The 23448-nt window shown below is 39.5% G+C and overlaps 2 protein-coding genes across 4 annotated transcripts in view; one reads left to right on the top strand and one right to left on the bottom strand.

Moving 5' to 3' along the window:
- The window catches only part of nlrc5 (NLR family, CARD domain containing 5), a 38637-nt gene extending 34010 nt beyond the window's left edge, over nt 1–4627 (bottom strand). For all 3 annotated transcript variants that reach the window (XM_084363994.1, XM_084363996.1, XM_084363995.1), the window contains exons 1-4: nt 4581–4627; nt 2277–2614; nt 1058–1108; nt 385–468 (exon numbers count right to left, since the gene is read on the bottom strand). In XM_084363994.1, coding sequence (XP_084220120.1) covers nt 385–468; nt 1058–1108; nt 2277–2598 — 457 coding nt within the window. In that variant the 5' untranslated portion in view covers nt 2599–2614; nt 4581–4627. The remainder of the gene's footprint in view (nt 1–384; nt 469–1057; nt 1109–2276; nt 2615–4580) is intronic.
- Nucleotides 4628–10145: 5518 nt separating this feature from the next.
- On the top strand, nt 10146–20634 carry LOC311263721 (myosin heavy chain, fast skeletal muscle-like). Its single transcript, XM_084363992.1, has 39 exons — nt 10146–10367; nt 10442–10585; nt 10685–10841; nt 10935–10962; nt 11043–11148; nt 11244–11336; nt 11422–11485; nt 11567–11665; nt 11755–11858; nt 12003–12141; nt 12261–12379; nt 12642–12791; nt 12891–13061; nt 13150–13450; nt 13546–13616; nt 13723–13810; nt 13947–14064; nt 14148–14271; nt 14914–15050; nt 15141–15396; nt 15479–15721; nt 15805–15981; nt 16062–16207; nt 16303–16393; nt 16494–16883; nt 16987–17113; nt 17203–17321; nt 17402–17598; nt 17769–17952; nt 18061–18226; nt 18346–18470; nt 18570–18878; nt 18973–19176; nt 19294–19419; nt 19512–19682; nt 19774–19878; nt 19977–20072; nt 20190–20321; nt 20530–20634. The coding sequence occupies exons 1-39, from the start codon at nt 10161–10163 to the stop codon at nt 20548–20550; spliced, it is 5805 nt and encodes a 1934-aa protein (XP_084220118.1). The 5' UTR covers nt 10146–10160; the 3' UTR covers nt 20551–20634.
- Nucleotides 20635–23448: the final 2814 nt, after the last annotated feature.

Below are 23448 nucleotides of genomic sequence, written 5' to 3'. Positions count from 1 at the left end.
CAAAAATGATTTCACTCTTCCTGGTTTATTCCATGTAACTCATAACATATGTTTTATATTGAAATGTCGAAATGTTTTTTTTCTCATCTCCGACAAAGTTTTAAAAAATATAAAATCTTTAAAAATACAAAGGATATATAGTAGCAAATGACCTTGTGTGCTTTTTGTCAGTTTTAAAGCTATGAAAACAAACTTTGGGTTGTTGTTTTTTTAATTCTGTTTGTTACAGTTCTGCAATTGCCAGTAAGTAAAATTGGCAACAAGGCTGACTCTGCCACACTGTATCCATGGACTTTAACCAGCGATTGGCCATTTGCCAGGTTGGTTTGTGCATGTGAATGTAGCTGCAATGTAACACAGTTGAGTGCTTTGTGTATGTTCTACCAATCCGTGGGCGTTTGACGAGCTGTGGCTCTGAGGGCGGCAATGACGACTTCTTATCCGTTAGACTGGAATTTTCACAAACATCTACAGTACAGAAACACACATATAAAACATACAGTGCATTAAAAAATGTATGAAAGTATGAAAAATCTATAAATATACAGTATATATAAAATGTTACCAAAATAAAACCATCCAAAAAGACTAATGCTATCAGGAACACTGCAAGAATTCAGCATACGTTGCATACTTTGCAATTCTTAGCACCATGCTTTTAGTTTCTAAATCACCTAGAGGATCTGGGGATTACCAAACTGAAACAAAAGAAAAAACTGTTATTTTCTGACAAACCGCTGCTTCTCCCAAAAGTTGCCTTTCACTTTCCATTTTAGTATGTCAATGTATCTAAATCTACTGCGGGGTGCTTTACTATAAAGAAAATAGAGATAACACAACAAAAACAGACCATTAGATCATTTGCCTTACTTTGTATTTCATCTTTGGGAGCTGCTTTGATTTTGCACAGAGTCAACAATAACTGAGGTGGTGGAAGTAGCTTGCATAAAGTTTAGTGAACTGAGGAAACGCTCTCTTTTTAAATCATTGGGTGTAGGGCCATGATGTGCATGCAAGTAAATAAAACATGAGACATTAAGAGACAAATGTTAACTACCTGTGTTTCTCAGAGACACTGGGTCTGTGGCTGGCAGCTGTTTGGCATCAGCTGAACAAAAAAACAGATAGTCATTATCTAGGCCAAGCCAGTACAGAGACACTTTTTGTTTCAACCACACTGAGCTAGTAAGTATGACTTAGTTTTCATTATTCCACTCCATGCAGTGAACAGAACAACATGCAGGGCATCTGTGGCTTTCAGGCAAATGACATGTAAGTAAGGACAGAGAAAAGAGAGGCCGTGCCTGAAAAGGTTGCAGGTGCTTGAGAACGGCAGAGCAAGAAACTAAAAACATGTATAATTTATGGTCAGCAAAAATATTGAATGGTTAAAATTAAAAGGTAATTCAACTCTGAAAATGTGTGATCAAATGTTTCACTGCTGAACCAACAAAAGCATTTATATGAGCATTAAATCAAAATACAATTTAAGTTGTCATGTTGGCATGCTCCACACTGTGGAGGTGTACAATAGACATGGCCTCTAAAGGTTAAGCCAAGCACATGTGTGTGCCCATTTCAGCAATCACTCATTCCTGGGTTAGCACTGTGCTGAAGGTACAGCTCAAACAGAACACACTTTTCCCACAGTTATTAAGCAGAAGAAGCTTGACCACCAGGTATAACCACATTTTAAAAATTTATCACCCGAATATTAGATCACCTCATTCAAGTCAAACACAAAAGAGTTAATGAACATTATATGCCAATTTGTTCTGTTTTATCCTGAGCTATAACAAAGACACTGTATAAATGCAGGAGAGGTGGTGAATCACTTAGGGCAGAAAACAGCGCTGTTTGCTGTGATGCTGCACCACAATAAGTGCTATAATAGAAGGTGCTTCCCCAAGAAAAAAAAAGAAAGAAAAAAACTTCACTTTCGGTTGCAACTTATTGAGAGGTATGCAGTCACAGTGTATGTCATGTGTGGTCTTTGTTGAATGACCCTTTACAGCACATGAAATTGTAATTCACATTATTCCTGCTGTGTAAAGACACACTGAGCAATTTGTTCCCCTAAACCCAGAGATACAGTATGTATATGAGGCTCATTCAAGATTTATTGATATGAAGCTAAACACTGACTCATCAAAATGACTGAAGTGAGTTTCGGAGTGTGGGTGACTGAGGACGCTCTCACATTGCAAACTGTAAACACTCAACTAGCCTGGGACTAGCACCACTCGCCAACATTCATAGCATCATTTTATACTCACTGTGTGTATTCCAAGCCACTGACATGAGCTTCGACTCCAGGTGCATGGGGATGTTCTCACACAACATACACACACTCTGAAGGAAGTTGCAGCATTCTGCAGCACTGGCCGCTCTGAAATACTCCAACATTGCTCTAATGTGTTCTGTTCGTGCTGCTGCAGAAGAGGCCAGGTGGTTGATGTTCAAACCAGCATTACCAGGCATCATTTGGCTCAACTCCATTATGACTGTGGGTAATTGACTGTTAATGATGGTGAGCAGTTCTGAGGATTCCTGATGCAAGACGGAGTTCACATTTTCAGGGTCAAACTCCTCATCCATGGTCAGACTCCATCAGCTGGTACACAAACATAATACATGAAGTATTTTAGGGAAACTATAATAAATGAGCCCTACTGAACACAAATTCATGAAACTTGGATGCCAATAGACCCCATTAACTTTTGATGGAGAACTGGATAAAGGGATGGATCAAGGATTTTGTTTTAAATTGCAAGGTAGGGCTTTTTTCAAGATTTTCATTCATTTCTCCGGGAATTTCTACGTGTTTTAAGGTTGGTGGTACCTATGGAGGCTATCAAGTTTGGTTGGACGAGGCTGGATTGAATTAAAGGGGACTGTTGGACTTTGGAGGAGGTATGCGCTCTACTGAGTGCCTTACTAGTTTAACATGTTCTTCACAGAAACTGCGCCATGGTCAATGAGCCTCAGATTGAAAAAAGAATTAAAGGTGCAATATGTAACAATTTCATTAAAAACATTCAATGTTAAGATTAAGCATTGATGTGATGTAGAAATCTAGCCTATGTATTGTATTGCAGAGATATACTCAAGTTAGCACGCTAACAAGGTAGCCTCGTGCCTGAAAACCTCTTTTCCCATCCCTCCAAAGCTTCTGTGCTCACAGTGTGAACACCAACACTTCCCTGGAAGTCTGGCTAGCTGCACGGCTAACTGAGCTAACAAGCTGACAGTAGCAGCAGTCAAGTCAGAAGTTAGCAGCAGTTAGCAGTTATAGTGGTGACAGGTAGCCCCTATATGGCCAATTTGGACATATTGCATCTTTAATTGCATAATTTTTCTTAAAAACATTTTTAAAAAACAGGTCGCACAGATTGAAATACCTTAAAGAGGTTCAACTAATACGGAGCCATCTACAATCTTATTGTTCCCACTAGTCAGGAAAATGTAAACACAACATAGGCATCATAACTCCCACTTTGGAGGGCTGTGAACCTGATGATCACTTAAATCATCATATCATACACACAGAAAGTCACAGTGAAAAGTGGAGTAGACGAGTCCATTTCATATGCAAGAGCAAGACACTGCACCTCTTTTGTTTGATGTGCAATATGCAAGTTACAAACATTCAAAAAATAACTAAAATGATCAACAGAAAGTGAGTAAGAGTTCTGATGTTGCACAGATATATACTGAATTTAGCATGTTAACCAGCGAGCCCCACCCTGCCATGGTGTGAAGCTCATGCGCTAGACCAACGCCGCCCTGTTTCCCCAAACTCCCCATCTGGGCTGCTAGCTGCAAGGTAAACTGAGCTACCTAGCTAGTGGCAACCGCACTTAGCAGCAGTTATTTGTTTTTAACTCAACAGGTGGTTAATTCTTACATACTGCATCTTTAATTCAAAGTTGCTAATCTCATTGCGTATATTTTGCTGTCTTCAACTAGTTAATGGACATTTTTCACTCTCATTCATACACTAAAACTTGTATATCAAACTCGTGCTCTGGTTGGCTCCCTCAGGACTTTATACACGCATCTCACCAACTTTATTTCACCTTCCCTTGGGCTTTTGTTTGAGAAATTGTTCAGTTATTGGAGGATTCAGTTGATTACGTTCTAGTTTCACTAGTTTCTGTGGAGCATTAATACGACAAGTAGTGTTTACATGGACATTCATGAGGACTTTCTCAGACTGCGACATCAGATCGTGGGATGATAAGAGACACGCGTCTACGCAGCACTTTTTAATGCAGTTTTTTTTTACACAGCGAGCTCGTGCGCAGAGTTTTATTTATTTATTTAGGACCGACATTACGTCTCTAGCGTCTTCCGTGTAAATGTAGGCTATTGCCAATGAAAATCGATAGAAAGTGTGTTGTGTTCCTCCTCTCGTATCCTCCAGCCTGCTCTGCCCTCATTCAGAGCCTCGAGGTCATGTAAGGTAACGAGCATCGCTTTGTGCTGACTCAAACACGAGGGCTCCGGTGCTCGTTACCTGAGCCACTTCATCGTCGTCTAAAAGTTAGCTTATACTACTGAATAAAAGGAGCACTTACCGACTACTGTTGTCGTAGACTGCATCTGTCTGCAGCCATGGTGCCTATTATTTAAAAACGAAACTGAGGCAGGGAATATAGTTTTGGTTTCGTTTTCTGCGCAGCAACAGCAATTCAGGTCTGCTGCCAGGCAGCTGGTGTGCGAGGACACGGACACACGGTAGATAGATCTGTGGACATACTCTATAACTCATGGGTTTAATTCATCCTGGCGGGAGGGACGTTTTGATAGATGATTTATTGAGTTCACAAATGTTGTGCTCAGGCTCTTGAAGCAGGGGCGAGACAGATGAGGTCCAGTGTTATTACATGAAACAAGCAGTGTGCCGCAGAGCTGCCCGGCTGTCAGGAACAGGGTCCGGCTCCTGCTGCACACGAGGGACAGCAGATGATCCCTGCTCAGACAATACAATGATTCATAAGGTTTACTGGTCGTTAGGGTGGAGATGAGTGTCTGTGGCTTGCTGAGTAACTCACTCAATCTGAATAAGGTCTCATTTAATGTTCAGCAGTGTTGTACAAAAAAGTATCCTAAAGTCATACTTGATTAAAAGTATTAAGATATAACTTTGGCAAACGTGAAAGGCAACCGTACAAATAGTACTTGAGTAAAAGTCTTAAAGTATCTGATATTAAATGTAATCAAGTATGAAAAGCATAAGTAATCGTAAACTATACAATATTTACATGTCTGTACTTTACTATATATACTATGGTTCAACTAATTATCAGCCTGACTGATTATCGTATCTGACATTCAGCATTTTTCTGATTATCGGATCAGAATTTGATCAGATTTGGAATTTGTGTTTTTTAATTTTTTTTATCCAATTGCCAATAAAATCAATTAAAAATGTTTTACTTTGATGCAGCGCACAATCTGCAAAGTAACTAGTAGCTGAAGTTATTATATAAAAAGTAGTAGTGCGTAAAGAGTACTCCAGTAAAGCACAAGGAACCTCAAAATTGCACAGTACTTGATAAAATGTACGTGTATTATTCAATTATTTCAGTACAGCGAGGTTGCAAAAAGCCCAGTCTTACTACGGAAGATGCAAATCTTTCAGAGAGAGGCACAAGCACTGACTGGAAGTCTGCCATGTGTCTTATGCTGTTTAACTGAAGAGCCCCAGTCCCCTCAGGATCCATTGCAGAAAGAGTTGGAGACTCTTAAGCTATGGCTTTCATTTTTTAGCTATGTAATATGATTTTTTTCCACCAATATAAATACAAATTTGGATCTATAAACTGGTTTTAAGCAGTCTGAGTTTCTGAGAGGAGATGACAAGTTATTATTATAACCAGTTCTTTTGCCATAATTGAGAAAAAGAAGTGGGGATGTAATGTCAGTATCATATATTTAAATGTATGTATGAAGCACCCCTGATCTGTGTTCACACCTGCTGTAGTGCTCCAATAATGGATCGCCACAAGGCTCAAAGATAATTTGTACCCTGAACAAGCAAGATGCTCATTCAATCTGCTCTTCCCCCCTCTACCTTTGGTGAGCTGCAGTCTCCGTTATCCTTGTTTTTCTGTTAGACGCAAATAGATTCTACCATGAGTGGGCAAAGCTTTTCTATACCATGTTCTCAGTTTGGCAACTCATCAGCTGACTGTCTTTTTACATATAGCTTCAACAACTGCTGTGTGCCTCGAAACTCCCACCCCTCCCACAACACTACCCCTCCCGACCTCTGACCTCCCAGCTTGTCTCTTCCTTCGAAGTACTCCTGACACCTATCTCATTACATTGAGCTGGTGTAATTAGATCAGTGCGACACAACACATGTAAAGTGACCTTTTAAGGAAACATGTAATGAAATAAAACATTTATTACATTTCTGAATGATTCATGGACTTGCACTCTTTGTAAACAGACTGTTGTACTAAATGAGCAGATGATGCCCATCCTCCTAGTGGGACAGTGCTGGAGGATGGGAATTCGTTAGATTCCTTTAGGGACTCAAACCAAATCCATAGACTGATGATACAGATTCTCAATTAAGACGTGGCTTTAAAAATGTAACTTCTTGTTTGAATTCAGCTAAGATATCATCATGCATAAATGAATAGGAAAACAAGTCAGAATGTGAGCCATACAAATAGTATCTCAGACCTTTTTCTTTCAAAAGTAACAGATATTATGACTGTAGCATCAGACAAAATTAGGTAAACTCTGGAGTAGGAGGGCTCTGCTGTAAGTTATCAATCAAATGCATGCTCACTGTGACTGCAAGGGTGGGTGAACCGTCACCTTAACATCAAGTCATCCTAAACAGAATTCGACATGAAGCATTTATATATGAGAAACCTGTTTCTCTCAATTTTCTGAATGAAGCATATTAAGCATCAAGCTAAATAATAGGGTGAGCGTGACTAGCCTGTGCCATATGGTGATGTATGGTTCACAAATCACAGCTTGTAGACATCTCAGTTACCTATTGAAGTTAGCCCTCCAGTGGCTATCTGCAGTATACCGTACTTTACTTTCAAAGGCCAGGAAACTGATTGCCTCAGAATTACAGAGTAAAGTCAACTATTAAATTTCAATTGTACAAAAAACTTAAAATTATTGGTCTACTCTAATTTTGAGGTAACTGGTTTCCTTGACTTTTTAAAGTAAGATCACTTTTTCAGATTTTATAGTGCAGTATTAGTCAACTCACAATGGGCATTTATATTCAAACACTGAATAAATTAAAAAGTGTTAATTTTCTCAATGTAGCAAGGTCGGAAGGAATGTGATTTTGTCAGCCAAAACATGGATGTCTTATTTGATGTCAGAGGTTCAATGTACTTCCACTGTACCTCACACTTGATGCACCCTAACTATTTCACTTTATTTTCTCTAACGCAGCATAGCTTAGGTAGACTGTACATTTGTATGAAAATTGCATTTGGATCATTGTCTTTGGGCATTTGGATCTTTAACAACATAGACAAACATATGTTCAACCAATTCTGTAAAACCACCCATCAATACACTGATTAAAGGCATTTTGTGACATCCAGGTAAGGAAAAGCAGAGTAGCAACTTTTTCTTCAGAATTAGAACCAGCTTTATTGGCCAAGTACATGTATGCACACATAAAAGGAATTTGACTTGGGTTTTTCATTGCTCTTAAAGTTACACACAGTTCATAGAACATTTTTTAGGAAGTAATAAATAAACATTCAGCAAAAAACGACAACAAAGCTGAACAAAAATAGGTAAAATTAACATTTAATTATAATGTACATGCAAGATAAGTATATAAAAATATAACAAGCATCAATGAACAACAACCTTCAATGTCTCCATATAAGTCAAGCAAGTGCAAGCTAGATGCAGAGTACAAATAGTGTTGGTATAAATATTGTTAACACTTACAGCATGCCTCCTGCAGTTTAAAGCAGTATTCAGTTTTGGTCAGAACTTCCTTTTCAATTAGTCAGTACACAGTAAACCAATCCAGGACAAGCTGTGTCCCCTCCCACTCTTTAATAATATGCCCCCTTCTTTCACCTACACACTGCAATCTTTTCAACTACTCAAATTACATGATGGAGTAAGACAGAGATCACCTAACATACACACTCAGGTCACAGAGACATACAGTAACATGTGTTCCTCCTTGCACCCCCAGTTAATAGACAACTGGCTCACCCTGATCACTCAATCAAAGTTATTCTACTATGTTATGTCCTTGAGGACGTTAACAGCAGGAGTCCTGTAAAATCATGTGCAGCATTAAAACTCAGTAACTTGAAGTAGAATGTAAAAAAAATCTGTTCTGAGCTGTGATGGAGCCAAATATGTTTCCTGAAGAAGCCCACTATGCTCCCAACTATTCAAACTTTAGTGTGGGTTTTTCCTCTTAACTCTTGCAATTTCAACTGAGCTTGGAAAATCATGATCATCATGGGATGTACCAAAGCTAGTGTGACCCTAATCTGTATAAAAACAACATTTCTCCACTTGCCTTAGCACAAGCAGGTTTATTTGGGGCAAAAAATTTACAAAACAAGCACAAAAAAATGCTTGTACCCCAGCCACCAGCTTTTCAAAAGCAAACAATTAGAGACCATGAAATAAACTGTCATCCACCTATAATGAATTCAATAGCTGACAGACATGCCAGCTATTGAATTTCAAAATGGTGAAATCTTGTATAAATACATCATTACAGATAAAAAAAATATTCTGCTCAGGCATTTTCATAGCTTAAGAACTTTCCTAAAATGTATTTGTGTGAAATAACTTTAATAATAAAGATGATGATAATAATAATAATAATAAATACATATATTATTATTATTATTATAGTTTTCTCCTAGTAGTCCTTTGATATTTTAGAGAAGTTGAAGAGAACAGTAGTGAACTGGGCAATGTAGCACACTCATGGAATGAATCTTAAAAGTGTTAATACCTTAAGATGTGAGTGATAATTACAGCTTATTGTTGGATGTAAACATTTGAATCACATATTCATCTCCTGCTTATTTGGATAGATATACATATATCCAATGTTTTAAAAGACAACAAAAAGATATTTGCTTCAGTTAGGGATTCTCCCAGATGAAGTGCCAGCGAAATTCTTCAAATGCTTTAAGTCACAGCTGTCCTTCTGACCTTATTTGGCACGTTAGCCTGCTTTAAGCTTTGCTTTGTAAGCAAACCAGACTGGATATAAGGAGTCCAAGGAGAGCTTCAGAGTGTGTGGCAGAAGACCAGTGAAGTTCCTGCTTGTGGTGAGGTTATCTGCTGTTAACATTTCAGCAATTTCCTTTTTCCCTCATTTCAGAAATTGGTTTACAAAATATGAATGTATGGTTATTCAGTGCACTCCATTAAATTCTCACACAACATAAATGCATGTTTTCCTTGTCCCTTTACAACATAATATTGGTAGACATATATATATATATTTTTTTTTACAATTAACATTTTGTTGTTTCCTGCACTGATGAAAACAATGTTTTCAACAGGATTCTGGAATAAAACATTCTTTACGGGGAAGGGGAAGGTAGGTACAACTTTTACCAGTGATTACTTTTTTAACATGGTTACGTATTTGTATGTTTAATGAGAGGGCAGCACAGTGATGCATTGGCGGGCCTCACAGCATTAAGGTTCTAGGTTTGAGCCTGCTGTACCAGCTGGGGCTTTGCTGTGTGGAGCTTACATGTTCTCCCTGTGCCTGCGCTAATTGGCAACTCTAAATTACCCATAGGTGTGAATGTGAGCGTGAATGGTTGTCTGTATCTATGTGACAGCCCTGTGTGCTGGGTTTGCCCTGCCTCCTGCTCAATGTCAGCTGGGATCAGATCCAACCCCCAAGGCCCTCAAAAGGATGAGCATGCTTAGTTAACAAATTGAGGGATGTTTAATTTAGGTTCAGGTGCTGTTCACCCTATTCGGATAACAGTTAGTTTTAAATGCAACAACAATCAGTTTGTCAGTCTGAACGGCTTTTACTATGTCTGTCTACTATTTGAAAATATGTCAACTTCAAGTGCTGTTTAAATACATGAATTTAAAACATTGGCCTAACATGGCAATTCTATGTCACTGTGTAACAGACGTAAGCCGCAACCATGAGTACGGACGCCGAGATGGCCATTTATGGCAAAGCTGCCATCTACCTCCGTAAGCCAGAGAAGGAGAGAATTGAGGCTCAAAACAAACCTTTTGATGCCAAAGCTGCCTGCTACGTTGCTGATACTAAGGAGCTGTACGTGAAGGGAGCAATCATCAAGAAAGATGGTAACAAAATCACCGTCAAAGTCCTGGACACTCAGGAGGTTGGTATCACGAATTCAGTGTCAACTAATATTCATGATGATCAGTTCTCAATGTGACATATGTCCTGTTTCAGGAAAGGGTAGCTAAAGAAGAGGACGTCACTCCAATGAACCCTCCCAAGTACGACAAAATTGAGGACATGGCCATGATGACCCATCTCAATGAAGCCTCTGTGCTGTATAACCTCAAAGAGCGTTATGCAGCATGGATGATCTACGTAAGACAGTCTGCCAAATAAGAAAAAGAGAAAAATTGAAAATGGCTATACTTGTAGTATGAATACGGTTAACTGTTGATTCTCTATGATCACTTTTAGACCTACTCTGGACTCTTCTGTGCCACTGTGAACCCCTACAAGTGGCTCCCAGTGTACGATATGGAAGTTGTAAATGCCTACAGAGGCAAGAAGCGTATGGAGGCTCCTCCCCACATCTTCTCCGTCTCTGACAACGCTTATCAGAACATGCTTACTGGTAAGTCAATAATATAACAAAGTAGTATTTATCAGTATATGAAGTTTCTGTTGCAGGAAAACCTACTTAAGTCCCTTCTTTTTCATTTAACAGATAGGGAGAACCAGTCTGTCTTGATCACGTAAGTTACACATTTGATGACTTTGTGAAAGATAATCAAATATATTGATCAAATTATTAAAAGTCTGTCTCTATACCTAGTGGAGAATCTGGTGCCGGAAAGACTGTGAACACCAAGCGTGTCATCCAGTACTTCGCAACAATCTCAGTTGCAGGTGGAGAGAAGAAGAGGGAATCCAAGATGGGAGTATGTTACTGCATGATGATTACAATTCAGTGTTCCTTGAAAACTGATTATTTTTCCGGTCATTTTCTGACATCAATTCTAAACCTTGATTATAGGGCTCTCTGGAGGATCAGATTATTGCAGCCAATCCTCTGCTGGAGGCCTATGGTAATGCCAAAACTGTGAGGAATGACAACTCTTCTCGTTTCGTAAGTATGGAGGGATTTCTACACATGAAAGAGGTCTTTTTAAACATGATTAGGTGTCGGTTGAAAATGTCTTTGTTCCAAACAGGGTAAATTCATCAGGATCCATTTCCGCACAACTGGCAAACTGTCCAGTGCTGATATTGAGACATGTAAGTGACAATTCTCTTAATACATACAAATGATTGGGATTGACCTTTGGCCAGGCTTTAACTTATGAACAACTTTTATAGATCTGCTGGAGAAGTCTAGAGTGACATTCCAGCTTCCCGATGAAAGAGGCTACCACATCTTCTACCAGATGATGACCAACCACAAACCTGAGTTGATTGGTAAACAGTTGTGGTGCACAACCTTAAACCTACTTACAGTTTTCATCCAGAACAATCTAATAAGCTTGTCATCTCTTTTTGATGTGCAGAGATGTCACTCATTACAACCAACCCCTACGACTTCCCCATGTGCAGCCAGGGTCAGATTACTGTGGCCAGCATTGATGACAAAGTTGAGCTGGAAGCCACTGATGTGAGTGATCGCTTTAAAATACCTAAATATTTTGTTTGTGAAATGCAATATCAAAACGGCTCTTCTCTTCTCTTCCCTTCTCTTCTCTCTAAAAGTATTTTCAAGAGTGATAATGTTTTGTGTGGAAACCTCTTTTGAAAACAGAACGCTATTGATATCCTGGGCTTCACTGGTGAAGAGAAGATGAGCATCTACAAGATGACTGGTGCTGTGCTCCACCATGGTAACATGAAGTTCAAGCAGAAGCAGCGTGAGGAGCAGGCTGAGCCTGATGGCACAGAGGGTGAGTATTAACTGTCAACACAAAGTGAAAAGCTTAGGAACAACAGCAGAAGACATTATAATGGAAAATGACAGTCACATACTAAACGAATTGACGGTAAATCACTGAACTGTTTTCAGATGCTGACAAGGTTGCTTACTTGCTGGGTCTGAACTCTGCTGACATGCTGAAGGCTCTGTGCTATCCCAGAGTAAAGGTCGGAAATGAGTTTGTCACCAAGGGACAGACTGTACCTCAGGTAACTGAGATACACCGGTATCATTTTTTGTTTTGCATTGAGTAGTAGTCCACTGTTGGTTCATGGCATCAGATGCACTCGTTTTGATTAGTTCCTTGTATGTTAACAAATAGCTCAAAGTAGAATATTAAACTTTTAAGGTTTGATTCTTTTACCTAATTCGTCTCTTTAAAGGAAATTCAAAATAACAGTAATCCATCATTAAAAAAAACCAAAACGGCTGACTGACTTGAATCATTTCATATTCATTGTTTTTATTCAGGTGAACAACTCAGTGCCTGCCCTGGCCAAGTCTATCTATGAGAGGATGTTCTTGTGGATGGTCATCCGTATCAACCAGATGTTGGACACTAAACAGCCAAGACAGTTCTTCATCGGTGTCCTGGATATTGCTGGCTTTGAAATCTTTGATGTAAGCATCTTTTCTAACAATTCAACAGCCAATGATTTAAATGACAGAACCATTCTTATTGCCTGCAAGGTATAATGCTGAAACTTTGTACCCTCACAGTACAACAGCATGGAGCAGCTGTGCATCAACTTCACCAATGAGAAGCTGCAACAATTCTTCAACCACCACATGTTTGTCCTGGAGCAAGAGGAGTATAAGAAGGAGGGTATTATCTGGGAGTTCATTGACTTTGGCATGGACTTGGCTGCCTGCATTGAGCTGATTGAGAAGGTAATCATTTAAACATTTTGTGATTCTAATTGTTTTTCATTTGACTTAATGTATCACTAAATGACATATTTCTTCACACTTTTTAAAGCCCATGGGTATCTTCTCCATCCTTGAAGAGGAGTGCATGTTCCCCAAGGCCACAGACACATCCTTCAAGAACAAGCTGTATGACCAGCATCTTGGCAAAAACAGAGCTTTTGAGAAGCCAAAGCCAGCAAAGGGCAAGGCTGAGGCCCACTTCTCACTGGTGCACTACGCTGGTACCGTGGACTACAACATCTCTGGCTGGCTGGACAAGAACAAGGACCCACTGAATGAGTCTGTTATCCAGCTGTACCAGAAGTCCTCAGTTAAGCTGCTGCCGGTTCTGTATCCTCCAGTTGTTGAGGGTATGATCCTAACTACAGTATACTCTTAAAGGATGTTTTCATGTACATTTTATGTCTCTTTCAAACAAAACATGTCTACATAAAATTGTCAACAGAGACCGGTGGTGCCAAGAAGGGAGGCAAGAAGAAGGGTGGTTCCATGCAGACTGTGTCTTCACAGTTCAGGGTAAGGTTTAACATTGCAAACTTGGCTGTAAAATCATATCTAAGCCGTATACTGAACCGTACAATTGTGACATTTCATGACAAGTGTTATCATTTTGGATCTATAGGAGAACTTGGGCAAGCTGATGACTAACTTGAGGAGCACCCATCCTCACTTTGTGCGCTGCCTGATTCCCAATGAGTCAAAGACTCCAGGTACACAGACAACATAATCTCAATAGATTCTGTGAGGTGTGGTTTTGTATTACTGGTAATGTTTACTTCATGTTGTGCTGCTTTAACAAAGACACTCTTCATTCAAAGAAGTAATTGAGAAATGTCTTTTCTACAGGTCTGATGGAGAACTTCCTGGTCATCCACCAGCTCAGGTGTAACGGTGTGCTGGAGGGTATCAGAATCTGCAGGAAAGGTTTCCCCAGCAGAATCCTCTATGCTGACTTCAAGCAGAGGTAACAATTGTTATTTTAATATAATGTAAATACCCACTGCTGTTTTGTTTTTTCCACACTAACCATTAACCTCTGATAAAAAGGTACAAGGTGCTGAATGCCAGTGTCATCCCTGAGGGCCAGTTCATTGATAACAAGAAGGCTTCAGAGAAGCTGCTTGGATCAATTGATGTTGATCATGACCAGTACAGATTTGGACACACCAAGGTAGGCATCTTGATGACATTCACATAATTCAGTTTTCTGAACAAGAGGGCATGTCATCCAGTCCAATGTGTTTTTTTTCTGGCAGAATATCTACATCTTGGTTGTTTTTTAGTCCAACTTTTGTCTATATAATAAAATAGCATCTTGAAAACTGTTTACCGAATTTTAAATGATTGTGATAGGAAATAAGAACATAGGCCGAAGAACAAGTAAAGGATCCAGTGAAATAGTACCATCATGTGGCCATCGATGAACATTACATTTTGCATTATTGCCCTAAAAACAAGGGACTGAGATGCAAAATTATTTCTGCCCTTGATTCTTACTATTGCTCACCTATTCTGAGTTTGGGAGAAAATACCTTTACTCCACCTAAATAATTCAGTCAGATTTTCACCAAATACATTCATAATGACTCTGCAAAGCTGCTATCAGCCATTATGCATAATTGTCTTCCGATGTTTACAGCATTTTGATAAAGATCTGAGATCCCGAGAGCTGTATTAAATGTGAAAAAATGTTTCTTAATAAAAATAAGGCAGATGATTGTATGGGGTGTGCGCTCACTTCGTCCTTTCTAGTTTAGTTTCTAGTTTATAAAGTGTGCAGACATAAATTAAAATTCTTAATTTTGTTGTTCAGGTGTTCTTCAAGGCCGGTCTGCTGGGTACCCTTGAGGAGATGAGAGATGACAAGTTGGCAGCTTTAGTCACCATGACTCAGGCTCTCTGCCGTGCTTACCTCATGAGAAAGGAGTTTGTTCAGATGACGGAGAGGAGGCATGTTAATACAGCTTATTTTGAGTGCACACTGGGAACATCAACAATGAAAATGTACTTATGTCTATAATAGCAACTTCTTGTCCACAGGGACGCCGTCTTTACCATCCAGTACAACGTCCGCTCATTCATGAATGTGAAACACTGGCCATGGATGAAGGTGTATTACAAGATCAAGCCTCTGCTGAAGAGTGCTGAAACTGAGAAGGAGCTGCAACAGATGAAGGAGAACTATGAGAAGATGCAGTCAGACTTGGCTACTGCCCTGGCCAAGAAGAAGGAACTGGAGGAGAAGATGGTGTCCCTGCTGCAAGAGAAGAATGACCTGCAGCTGCAAGTTGCATCTGTAAGTACCCATCAACAGAGAGTTGTGCTTTTCCATGTTTTCAGTGTTGAATGCTAACATCTATTTTCCTCATACAAACTAGGAATCAGAGAATCTGACAGATGCTGAGGAGAGATGTGAGGGACTTATCAAGAGCAAGATCCAGCTGGAGGCCAAACTCAAAGAGACAACTGAGAGACTGGAAGATGAAGAGGAAATCAATGCTGAGCTCACTGCCAAGAAGAGAAAGCTGGAGGATGAATGCTCTGAGCTCAAGAAGGATATTGATGACCTGGAGCTTACCTTGGCCAAAGTGGAGAAGGAGAAACATGCCACTGAGAACAAGGTTGGTAAATATCAATATGTTTAGCATATCAAGTAACATTTAAAGATTACCATGTAATAACAACATATTTCTTGCAATCTTAGGTGAAGAACCTGACTGAGGAGATGGCCTCTCAGGATGAGAGCATTGCTAAGCTGACCAAGGAAAAGAAAGCCCTTCAGGAGGCTCATCAGCAGACTCTTGATGACCTGCAAGCTGAGGAAGACAAAGTCAACACTCTGACCAAGGCCAAGACCAAGCTTGAGCAGCAAGTGGATGATGTAAGTTTACAAACTCACTTGGATTGCTGAAGCAAAATTTGCCTTGAACGTGATGATTTAAAACTTGTGTTACTGTTTAGCTTGAGGGTTCTCTGGAGCAAGAGAAGAAGCTGCGTATGGACCTTGAGAGAGCCAAGAGGAAGCTGGAGGGTGATCTGAAACTGGCCCAGGAATCCATCATGGATCTTGAGAATGACAAGCAGCAGTCTGATGAGAAACTGAAAAAGTAACAATGCTTTTGAATTTGTAAAACAACCACTCTTTTTAAAGTAATGGTCACGATATGAACTCATACTATGTGCTTTATTTATTATTCAACAGGAAGGACTTTGAAGTCAGTCAGCTCCTTAGCAAGATTGAGGATGAGCAGTCAATGGGTGCTCAGCTTCAGAAGAAGATCAAGGAGCTTCAGGTGACACATTTTGTTACATGAAAGAATACTGCATACATTTCCCATCTTTTGTATCAAACTTGAAAGTTTACTAAAAGTAAAAAAATCCTACATTCAATAGGCTCGTATTGAGGAACTGGAAGAAGAGATTGAGGCTGAGCGTGCTGCTCGTGCCAAGGTTGAGAAGCAGAGAGCTGACCTCTCCAGGGAACTTGAGGAGATCAGTGAGAGGCTAGAGGAGGCCGGTGGTGCCACTGCCGCTCAGATTGAGATGAACAAGAAGCGTGAGGCTGAGTTCCAGAAGCTCCGTCGTGATCTGGAGGAGTCCACTCTGCAGCATGAAGCCACTGCTGCTGCTCTGCGCAAGAAGCAGGCTGACAGCGTTGCTGAGCTGGGAGAGCAGATCGACAACCTCCAGCGTGTCAAGCAGAAGCTTGAGAAGGAGAAGAGTGAATACAAGATGGAGATTGATGACCTCGCCAGTAACATGGAGGCTGTTGCTAAAGCAAAGGTACACAATACATTAAATGGCATTTAAAAACCATAATTAGTATAATAAATGAAGTAAATAATATAAATCTGATTGCTGATGTGCTCTCTTTTTTCTTTACCAGGGAAACCTTGAAAAGATATGCCGTACTCTTGAGGACCAACTGAGTGAACTGAAGACCAAGAATGATGAAAATGTCCGTCAGATCAATGACATGAGTGGACAGAAAGCACGTCTCCTGACAGAAAATGGTATTTATAAGTTGTCAGAGAATTATCTGTTGTGTATTATTGAGAAACGGGACACATACTAATCTGTATCATGACATCTTTCCCACAAGGTGAGTTCAGCCGTCAAATTGAAGAGAAAGAAGCTCTTGTCTCCCAGCTGACCAGAGGCAAACAGGCCTTCACACAGCAGATTGAGGAGCTGAAGAGACAGACTGAAGAGGAGGTTAAGGTAAGAAATCATCAATTGCACTGATAAACATCATGTGTTATTTAGACATTTTGCACACTGAATATTGTTTCTTACACCAGGCCAAGAATGCTCTTGCCCATGGACTGCAATCAGCCCGCCATGACTGTGATCTGCTGAGGGAGCAGTTTGAGGAGGAGCAGGAGGCCAAGGCTGAGCTGCAGCGTGGAATGTCCAAGGCCAACAGTGAGGTAGCTCAGTGGAGAACTAAGTATGAAACTGATGCTATCCAGCGCACTGAGGAGCTTGAGGAATCCAAGTGAGTAACAAACGAACAATAAACACATTAAAGATTGCAGCACTGCTTTCATATATTCATCAAGATTCTGGACATGTGTAATTGTTTCTATTTCATACATGCAAAAACATCTGTAAAATAATTTGGTATTAAGTTTTTCATTGAGAGATGTCCACACCAATTTCAAACAGGAAGAAGCTGGCCCAGCGTCTCCAGGAGGCTGAGGAGCAGATTGAGGCAGTGAATTCCAAGTGTGCTTCTCTTGAGAAGACCAAACAGAGGCTTCAGAGTGAGGTGGAGGACCTCATGATTGATGTGGAGAGGGCCAATGGATTGGCTGCTAACCTGGACAAGAAGCAGAGGAACTTTGACAAGGTAGCAACTTTTACATTACGTCATGTGGCCGAACAAAAACAATGGTTTACATATTTATTTATCTTTATATTGCTGCATAAACTGAACTGTATTCATTGTGCTATTCAGGTGTTGGCTGAGTGGAAACAGAAGTATGAGGAGGGTCAGGCAGAGCTTGAGGGATCTCAGAAAGAGGCCCGCTCTCTTGGCACTGAGCTGTTCAAGATGAAGAACTCTTATGAGGAAGCTCTGGATCAACTGGAGACCATGAAGCGTGAAAACAAGAACCTGCAGCGTGAGTTCAATCACATTATACAAGTTATAATGTATTCAACACATGTTTATGTGTTGTAATGAAGCATTTATGTTCAACATTTTGAGGCTTAACAATATGAAACTTGCATCTCTCTGCAGAGGAGATCTCAGATCTGACTGAACAGATTGGTGAGACTGGTAAGAGCATCCATGAGCTGGAGAAGGCCAAGAAGCAGGTGGAGACAGAGAAGTCTGAGATCCAGACAGCTCTTGAAGAGGCTGAGGTACATTTCTTCTTCTTCTTGAAAAAAAAAAAAAACCTGTGAAAAAACAAAATAAAATCGTAAATTCAAGATTAATATTTAATTATTTTTCATAATTAGGGAACTCTGGAACATGAAGAGTCCAAGATCCTGCGTGTCCAGCTGGAGCTCAACCAGATTAAGGGTGAGGTGGACAGGAAGCTGGCAGAGAAAGATGAAGAGATGGAGCAGATCAAGAGGAACAGTCAGAGGGTGACTGACTCCATGCAGAGCACTCTGGATTCTGAGGTCAGGAGCAGGAACGATGCCCTGAGAATCAAGAAGAAGATGGAGGGAGACCTGAATGAGATGGAGATTCAGTTGAGCCATGCCAATCGCCAGGCCTCTGAGTCCCAGAAGCAGCTGAGGAATGTGCAGGCACAGCTTAAGGTACTGTAAGACATACAGTTGTTGTACAGACTATGGTCAGTGCACCTACATTTTGGCATCCATGTAAATATATTTGCTGATATTATTTCACCAGGATGCCCAACTGCACCTTGATGACGCTGTCAGAGCCCAGGAAGACGTCAAGGAACAAGCTGCAATGGTGGAGCGCAGAAACGGTCTCATGGTGGCTGAAATTGAGGAACTTAGAGCTGCTCTGGAACAGACGGAGAGAAGCCGCAAAATTGCTGAGCAAGAGCTGGTGGATGCCAGTGAGCGTGTTGGACTTCTGCACTCTCAGGTGAATGAACACATTTCACATCATTTCTTCAATTATTCAAAATCCACCCAGTGTTTAAACAACATGGGAAAATCAAACATGTGATGACTTAATGTACTTAATATTATTTCTCTTTAGAACACAAGCCTTATGAACACCAAGAAGAAGCTTGAGACTGATCTGGTCCAGATCCAGAGTGAAGTGGATGACACTGTTCAGGAAGCAAGGAATGCAGAGGACAAGGCCAAGAAGGCCATCACTGACGTAGGTTTACATTCTCTTTGTTCTCCTTTTATCCAACTAAAATGTGCTTTTTCAATATATTTCCAATTTACACTTAATATCGTCTCCTCTAGGCTGCTATGATGGCTGAGGAGCTGAAGAAGGAGCAGGACACTAGCGCTCACCTGGAGAGGATGAAGAAGAACCTTGAGGTTGCTGTTAAGGATCTGCAGCATCGCCTGGATGAGGCAGAGAACCTGGCCATGAAGGGTGGCAAGAAGCAGCTCCAGAAACTTGAGTCCAGGGTAAGAAAATTCTGTCAAGATTTGTACAGTCAAACTAATGTAAGAAAACATATTCATTCTTAATATTATATACATGTTTGGTTTTGTGAAGGTGCGCGAGCTGGAGACAGAGGTTGAGGGTGAGCAGAGACGTGGAGCAGATGCTGTTAAGGGTGTCCGCAAATATGAGAGGAGGGTGAAGGAGCTCACCTATCAGGTACGGTTACATCAAGATTTTACATGTAAAGTACAAATCAATCCAACATAATTACATTGAATACATTTAAACATACAAACCTATATTTTCTATTGCAGACTGAGGAGGACAAGAAAAATGTTACCAGGCTGCAGGATCTGGTTGACAAGCTGCAGCTCAAGGTGAAGGCCTACAAGAGGCAGGCTGAGGAAGCGGTAAGGACAAAACATTTATTTGAAAAAGTTGGAACTTGATACTATGTCATAGTTTTTTTTCCATGTATACTAGACCTAGTAGGACTTTTGAACACCTGCCTCTGTCTCGTATTACAGGAGGAGCAGGCCAATAGCCACCTGTCCAAGTGCAGGAAGGTCCAGCATGAGCTGGAGGAGGCTGAGGAGCGTGCTGACATTGCAGAGTCCCAGGTCAACAAAATGAGAGCTAAGAGCCGTGACTCTGGCAAGGTAAATATATGTCGGTTTCGTGAAAAATAACTAAATATTTCCCATTATTCTTTGATTTATGTCTGTCAGTATGTTAGAACAGTTTCTTAACAGTATTATATTCAACCTTTTACACAGCATTAGGCAATACTATAAAATTAACTTTTTAAATGTCACCTAAAGCTTATTAAAATCAAACTCACACAAACCATTTATCTGTTTTTTACAGGGAAAAGATGCAGCTGAGTAAAGCACACTGTGTTTCACTGTCTTGAATCATATAATATGATATAATCCATGCTGAAACAATAAAGATTAAACATTTGCTATTCAACTGTTGTCTGTAATACTTTCATGCCTTTGCTTATCATGAAAGGTTGCTAGAAGCCTGTTCCTTATGTGCGGGGAAAAGAACTAGTCAAATCAGTCACACCATAAAGCCAAGCATGTGAATGAACCTGACTTGCTATTTCCATATCACATGGTAAAGGAGAAATCAAATATGACGGTATGTCAGCTGTTCTGTAACAGCTGTTTTTCAGGCGTCTCGACACGACGACAAAAACATTGGCTACATGCACACATTTGACCATATACTCAAACATAACTCCTGCATGCTTAGAAGTGTGATATGAGTGATTATTGATATCAAAGTAAATTAAACATTTCTAAATTTTAATCGCTCTATATGACAGGGATATTTTCAGATTACAAATTACAACATCATGTCATTATGTTGGGTGATAGTTTAAAGTGGATATTTCTTGAGTGTTTTTCACATTGCAGGCTCAACACTATTGCCTGTGACATTTAAAAATGATGTTGCTCAACAACCAGAATGGCTGACATTCAAAGTGCAGTGATGTGCATGGAGCCAAAAATGGACTTGAAGCTCTGTCTGCAGAGTCAGTTAACGTGTTAATGGCTTGACATATGAGTGTGAATACCACAGATATATCTCTTATACCTTATCACAAGTTAGAGATATATATTTTACATGATTTATTTATTGCAGAACTATCTACATCGAAATTGTTGTATTTTAGAATTTTAACTTTGTATTTTTTAATCAAACAAATGAATCAATCTGAGATAAAGATTAGATGTTACATATGTTTTTTACTGTAGCTGGTATGTTTTAAGAGTTCTCGCAAACCAATGAATATACAGTTTGTAAAAAAGACCTAAAATAAAAGTTACCTATTCTAAGTAGGGATTATCAGAAATTTGAGATGTGCTGATGGAAACCTGAAACACAGGATATATGTCGTAGCAGCAAATACCAAACTGGTGTAAGCATCTGCTGTCTTCCTAACCATATTTGGCTTGTGTCCCGTATTTAACTTCTGCTTTGTAAGCAACACACATTCAATGCAGGGATTCCAATTCCAGCTTGTGAGTGTGGTAGAAGACCTATGACGCTTGTGTGTGTTGAGATAATCTATTTACTTTAATTATTGCACCAGACCACAGTTGTCCAAATATATTGTGCTGTTATACAGTAAGATGTGAAGAATTTCATTTTTTTTAATAAAACATTTTTTTAATCATGAACTATTGTGTCAACAAAAAACTAAAGTTAAGCAAGCACAACAACTTTTAATTAATTTCACATAAAATGAAATAGTATGTTAAGTAATAATAATAATAATTATAACCTGTTATATAGCTATAGACCAATAATTTAAGTGAAACCAAACTACAGTGTCGCTTATACATTTACCTGTTTATTACAAATCAGGGTATTAACACACATAAGTAACCTCGTGCTATGAGTAGTCAGTCAACAGGTGGCAGAAATGTAGGATCTAAGGCATGCTCTGAAATAGAAAATGGGCCAAGAGGCCCATGACTGATAATTAAAATTTAATTTGCTCTCTATTTGAAATAATATAACTTGAGACAATGAAGTACAGCCTGGAAGTTGCTCCTGAGGACCTGCAGCACTGACCTGATGAGGCTAAGTAACAGAGTGCCAAGAAGCAATTTAAGAATTGTGTTCAGATTTGCGAGGTAAAGATTTTCTGTATGATATAAATGATTATAATAATAATAATAATAATAATAATAATAAAGAAATATGATTTAAATATGAGAGGAGAACTCACCTACCCGATACAGTCACATTGACATTTAACACAAAAAATAAATCAAACTTTGTCATCACCTAAACCCTTAAAACTAGCAAATTGATTTCATACAACAGATTGAGAGAAAACATGACTGGGCCTGAAGGCTCTCATGCGTATAGGAGGCATGATAAGGGAGCAGCAACAGCATCCTTTTCTGCTCATGCAAATATTATAGAAAAATGCTGTACTCAACTCACCAACTTGAGAGATCTGGAACTGCTGGTGTTATGAGAATCATGGGACTCTATAATGGGGTGACAGGAAAAATGTTGAGAAATCCTTGCGTAGTCTTACATAGATGCAGTTTTTATCCACATTGTTTCCCCCTGAGAATCAAATTTGAATTCATAATAAATAAAAATTAAACATAACAAACCAATGTTTACATATAAAAATTTGCATTCTTCAGTTAGTTGTTCAGTAGTTGACTGTTACATCAAGTATATATATATGGCTTTTCTATAGCTCTCATGTAAGTTGTTTTAAAGCCCTAATCAGATAGCAAAAGTGTTATTTATGGCTTACAGTTTAGAGAACAACAACACATTGTTCTGTTGAAACATTTAAACCTCACTCTTGCCTAGGACAATGACAGCTGTTGTCAACTTGGATTCATAGCAGCTGCAATGAATTCCAATGGTAACCCTGAGTCACAGAAAAAAAACCTGTCTAAATATACCAAAACATTCAAGGAAAGTACTGAATGTCTTGAAGCAGTCTAATCCGCTGCTACGTGTGTGGATTCTTTTTCATTATGTGGTACAGCATAATATCACGGGAGTTTTTTCATACTACTACTTTTCATTTTTGTTTGATGCGTTTACTGTTTACAGTATACTTATTTGGCCCTGGTTAACTCAGCATTTTTAAAAAGGATTTCAATTGATGACCCTCCCACAGTGTCTATGGGCTAGAGCTAAAAAAAAAATCTCATCTTTATAATTAAGTAGGTTTGGAATCCTAGATAACTTCATCTATTTATTTATTTGCAACACAAGTCAGGCTATCCTGTCTCA

This window comes from Pagrus pagrus, assembly GCF_965226575.1.
Source record: "Pagrus pagrus genome assembly, chromosome: 10".
NCBI lineage: Eukaryota > Metazoa > Chordata > Actinopteri > Spariformes > Sparidae > Pagrus > Pagrus pagrus.
This window is presented reverse-complemented; position numbering and strand designations above follow the sequence as displayed.

Coding starts and splice junctions, on each gene's coding strand:
- LOC311263721 (XM_084363992.1), top strand. CDS start 10,161: ATGAGTACGGACGCCGAGATGGCCATTTATGGCAAAGCTGCCATCTAC. Junction 11,337..11,421: donor ATGACAACTCTTCTCGTTTC/GTAAGTATGGAG, acceptor TGTTCCAAACAG/GGTAAATTCATCAGGATCCA. Junction 18,879..18,972: donor ATGTGCAGGCACAGCTTAAG/GTACTGTAAGAC, acceptor TTATTTCACCAG/GATGCCCAACTGCACCTTGA.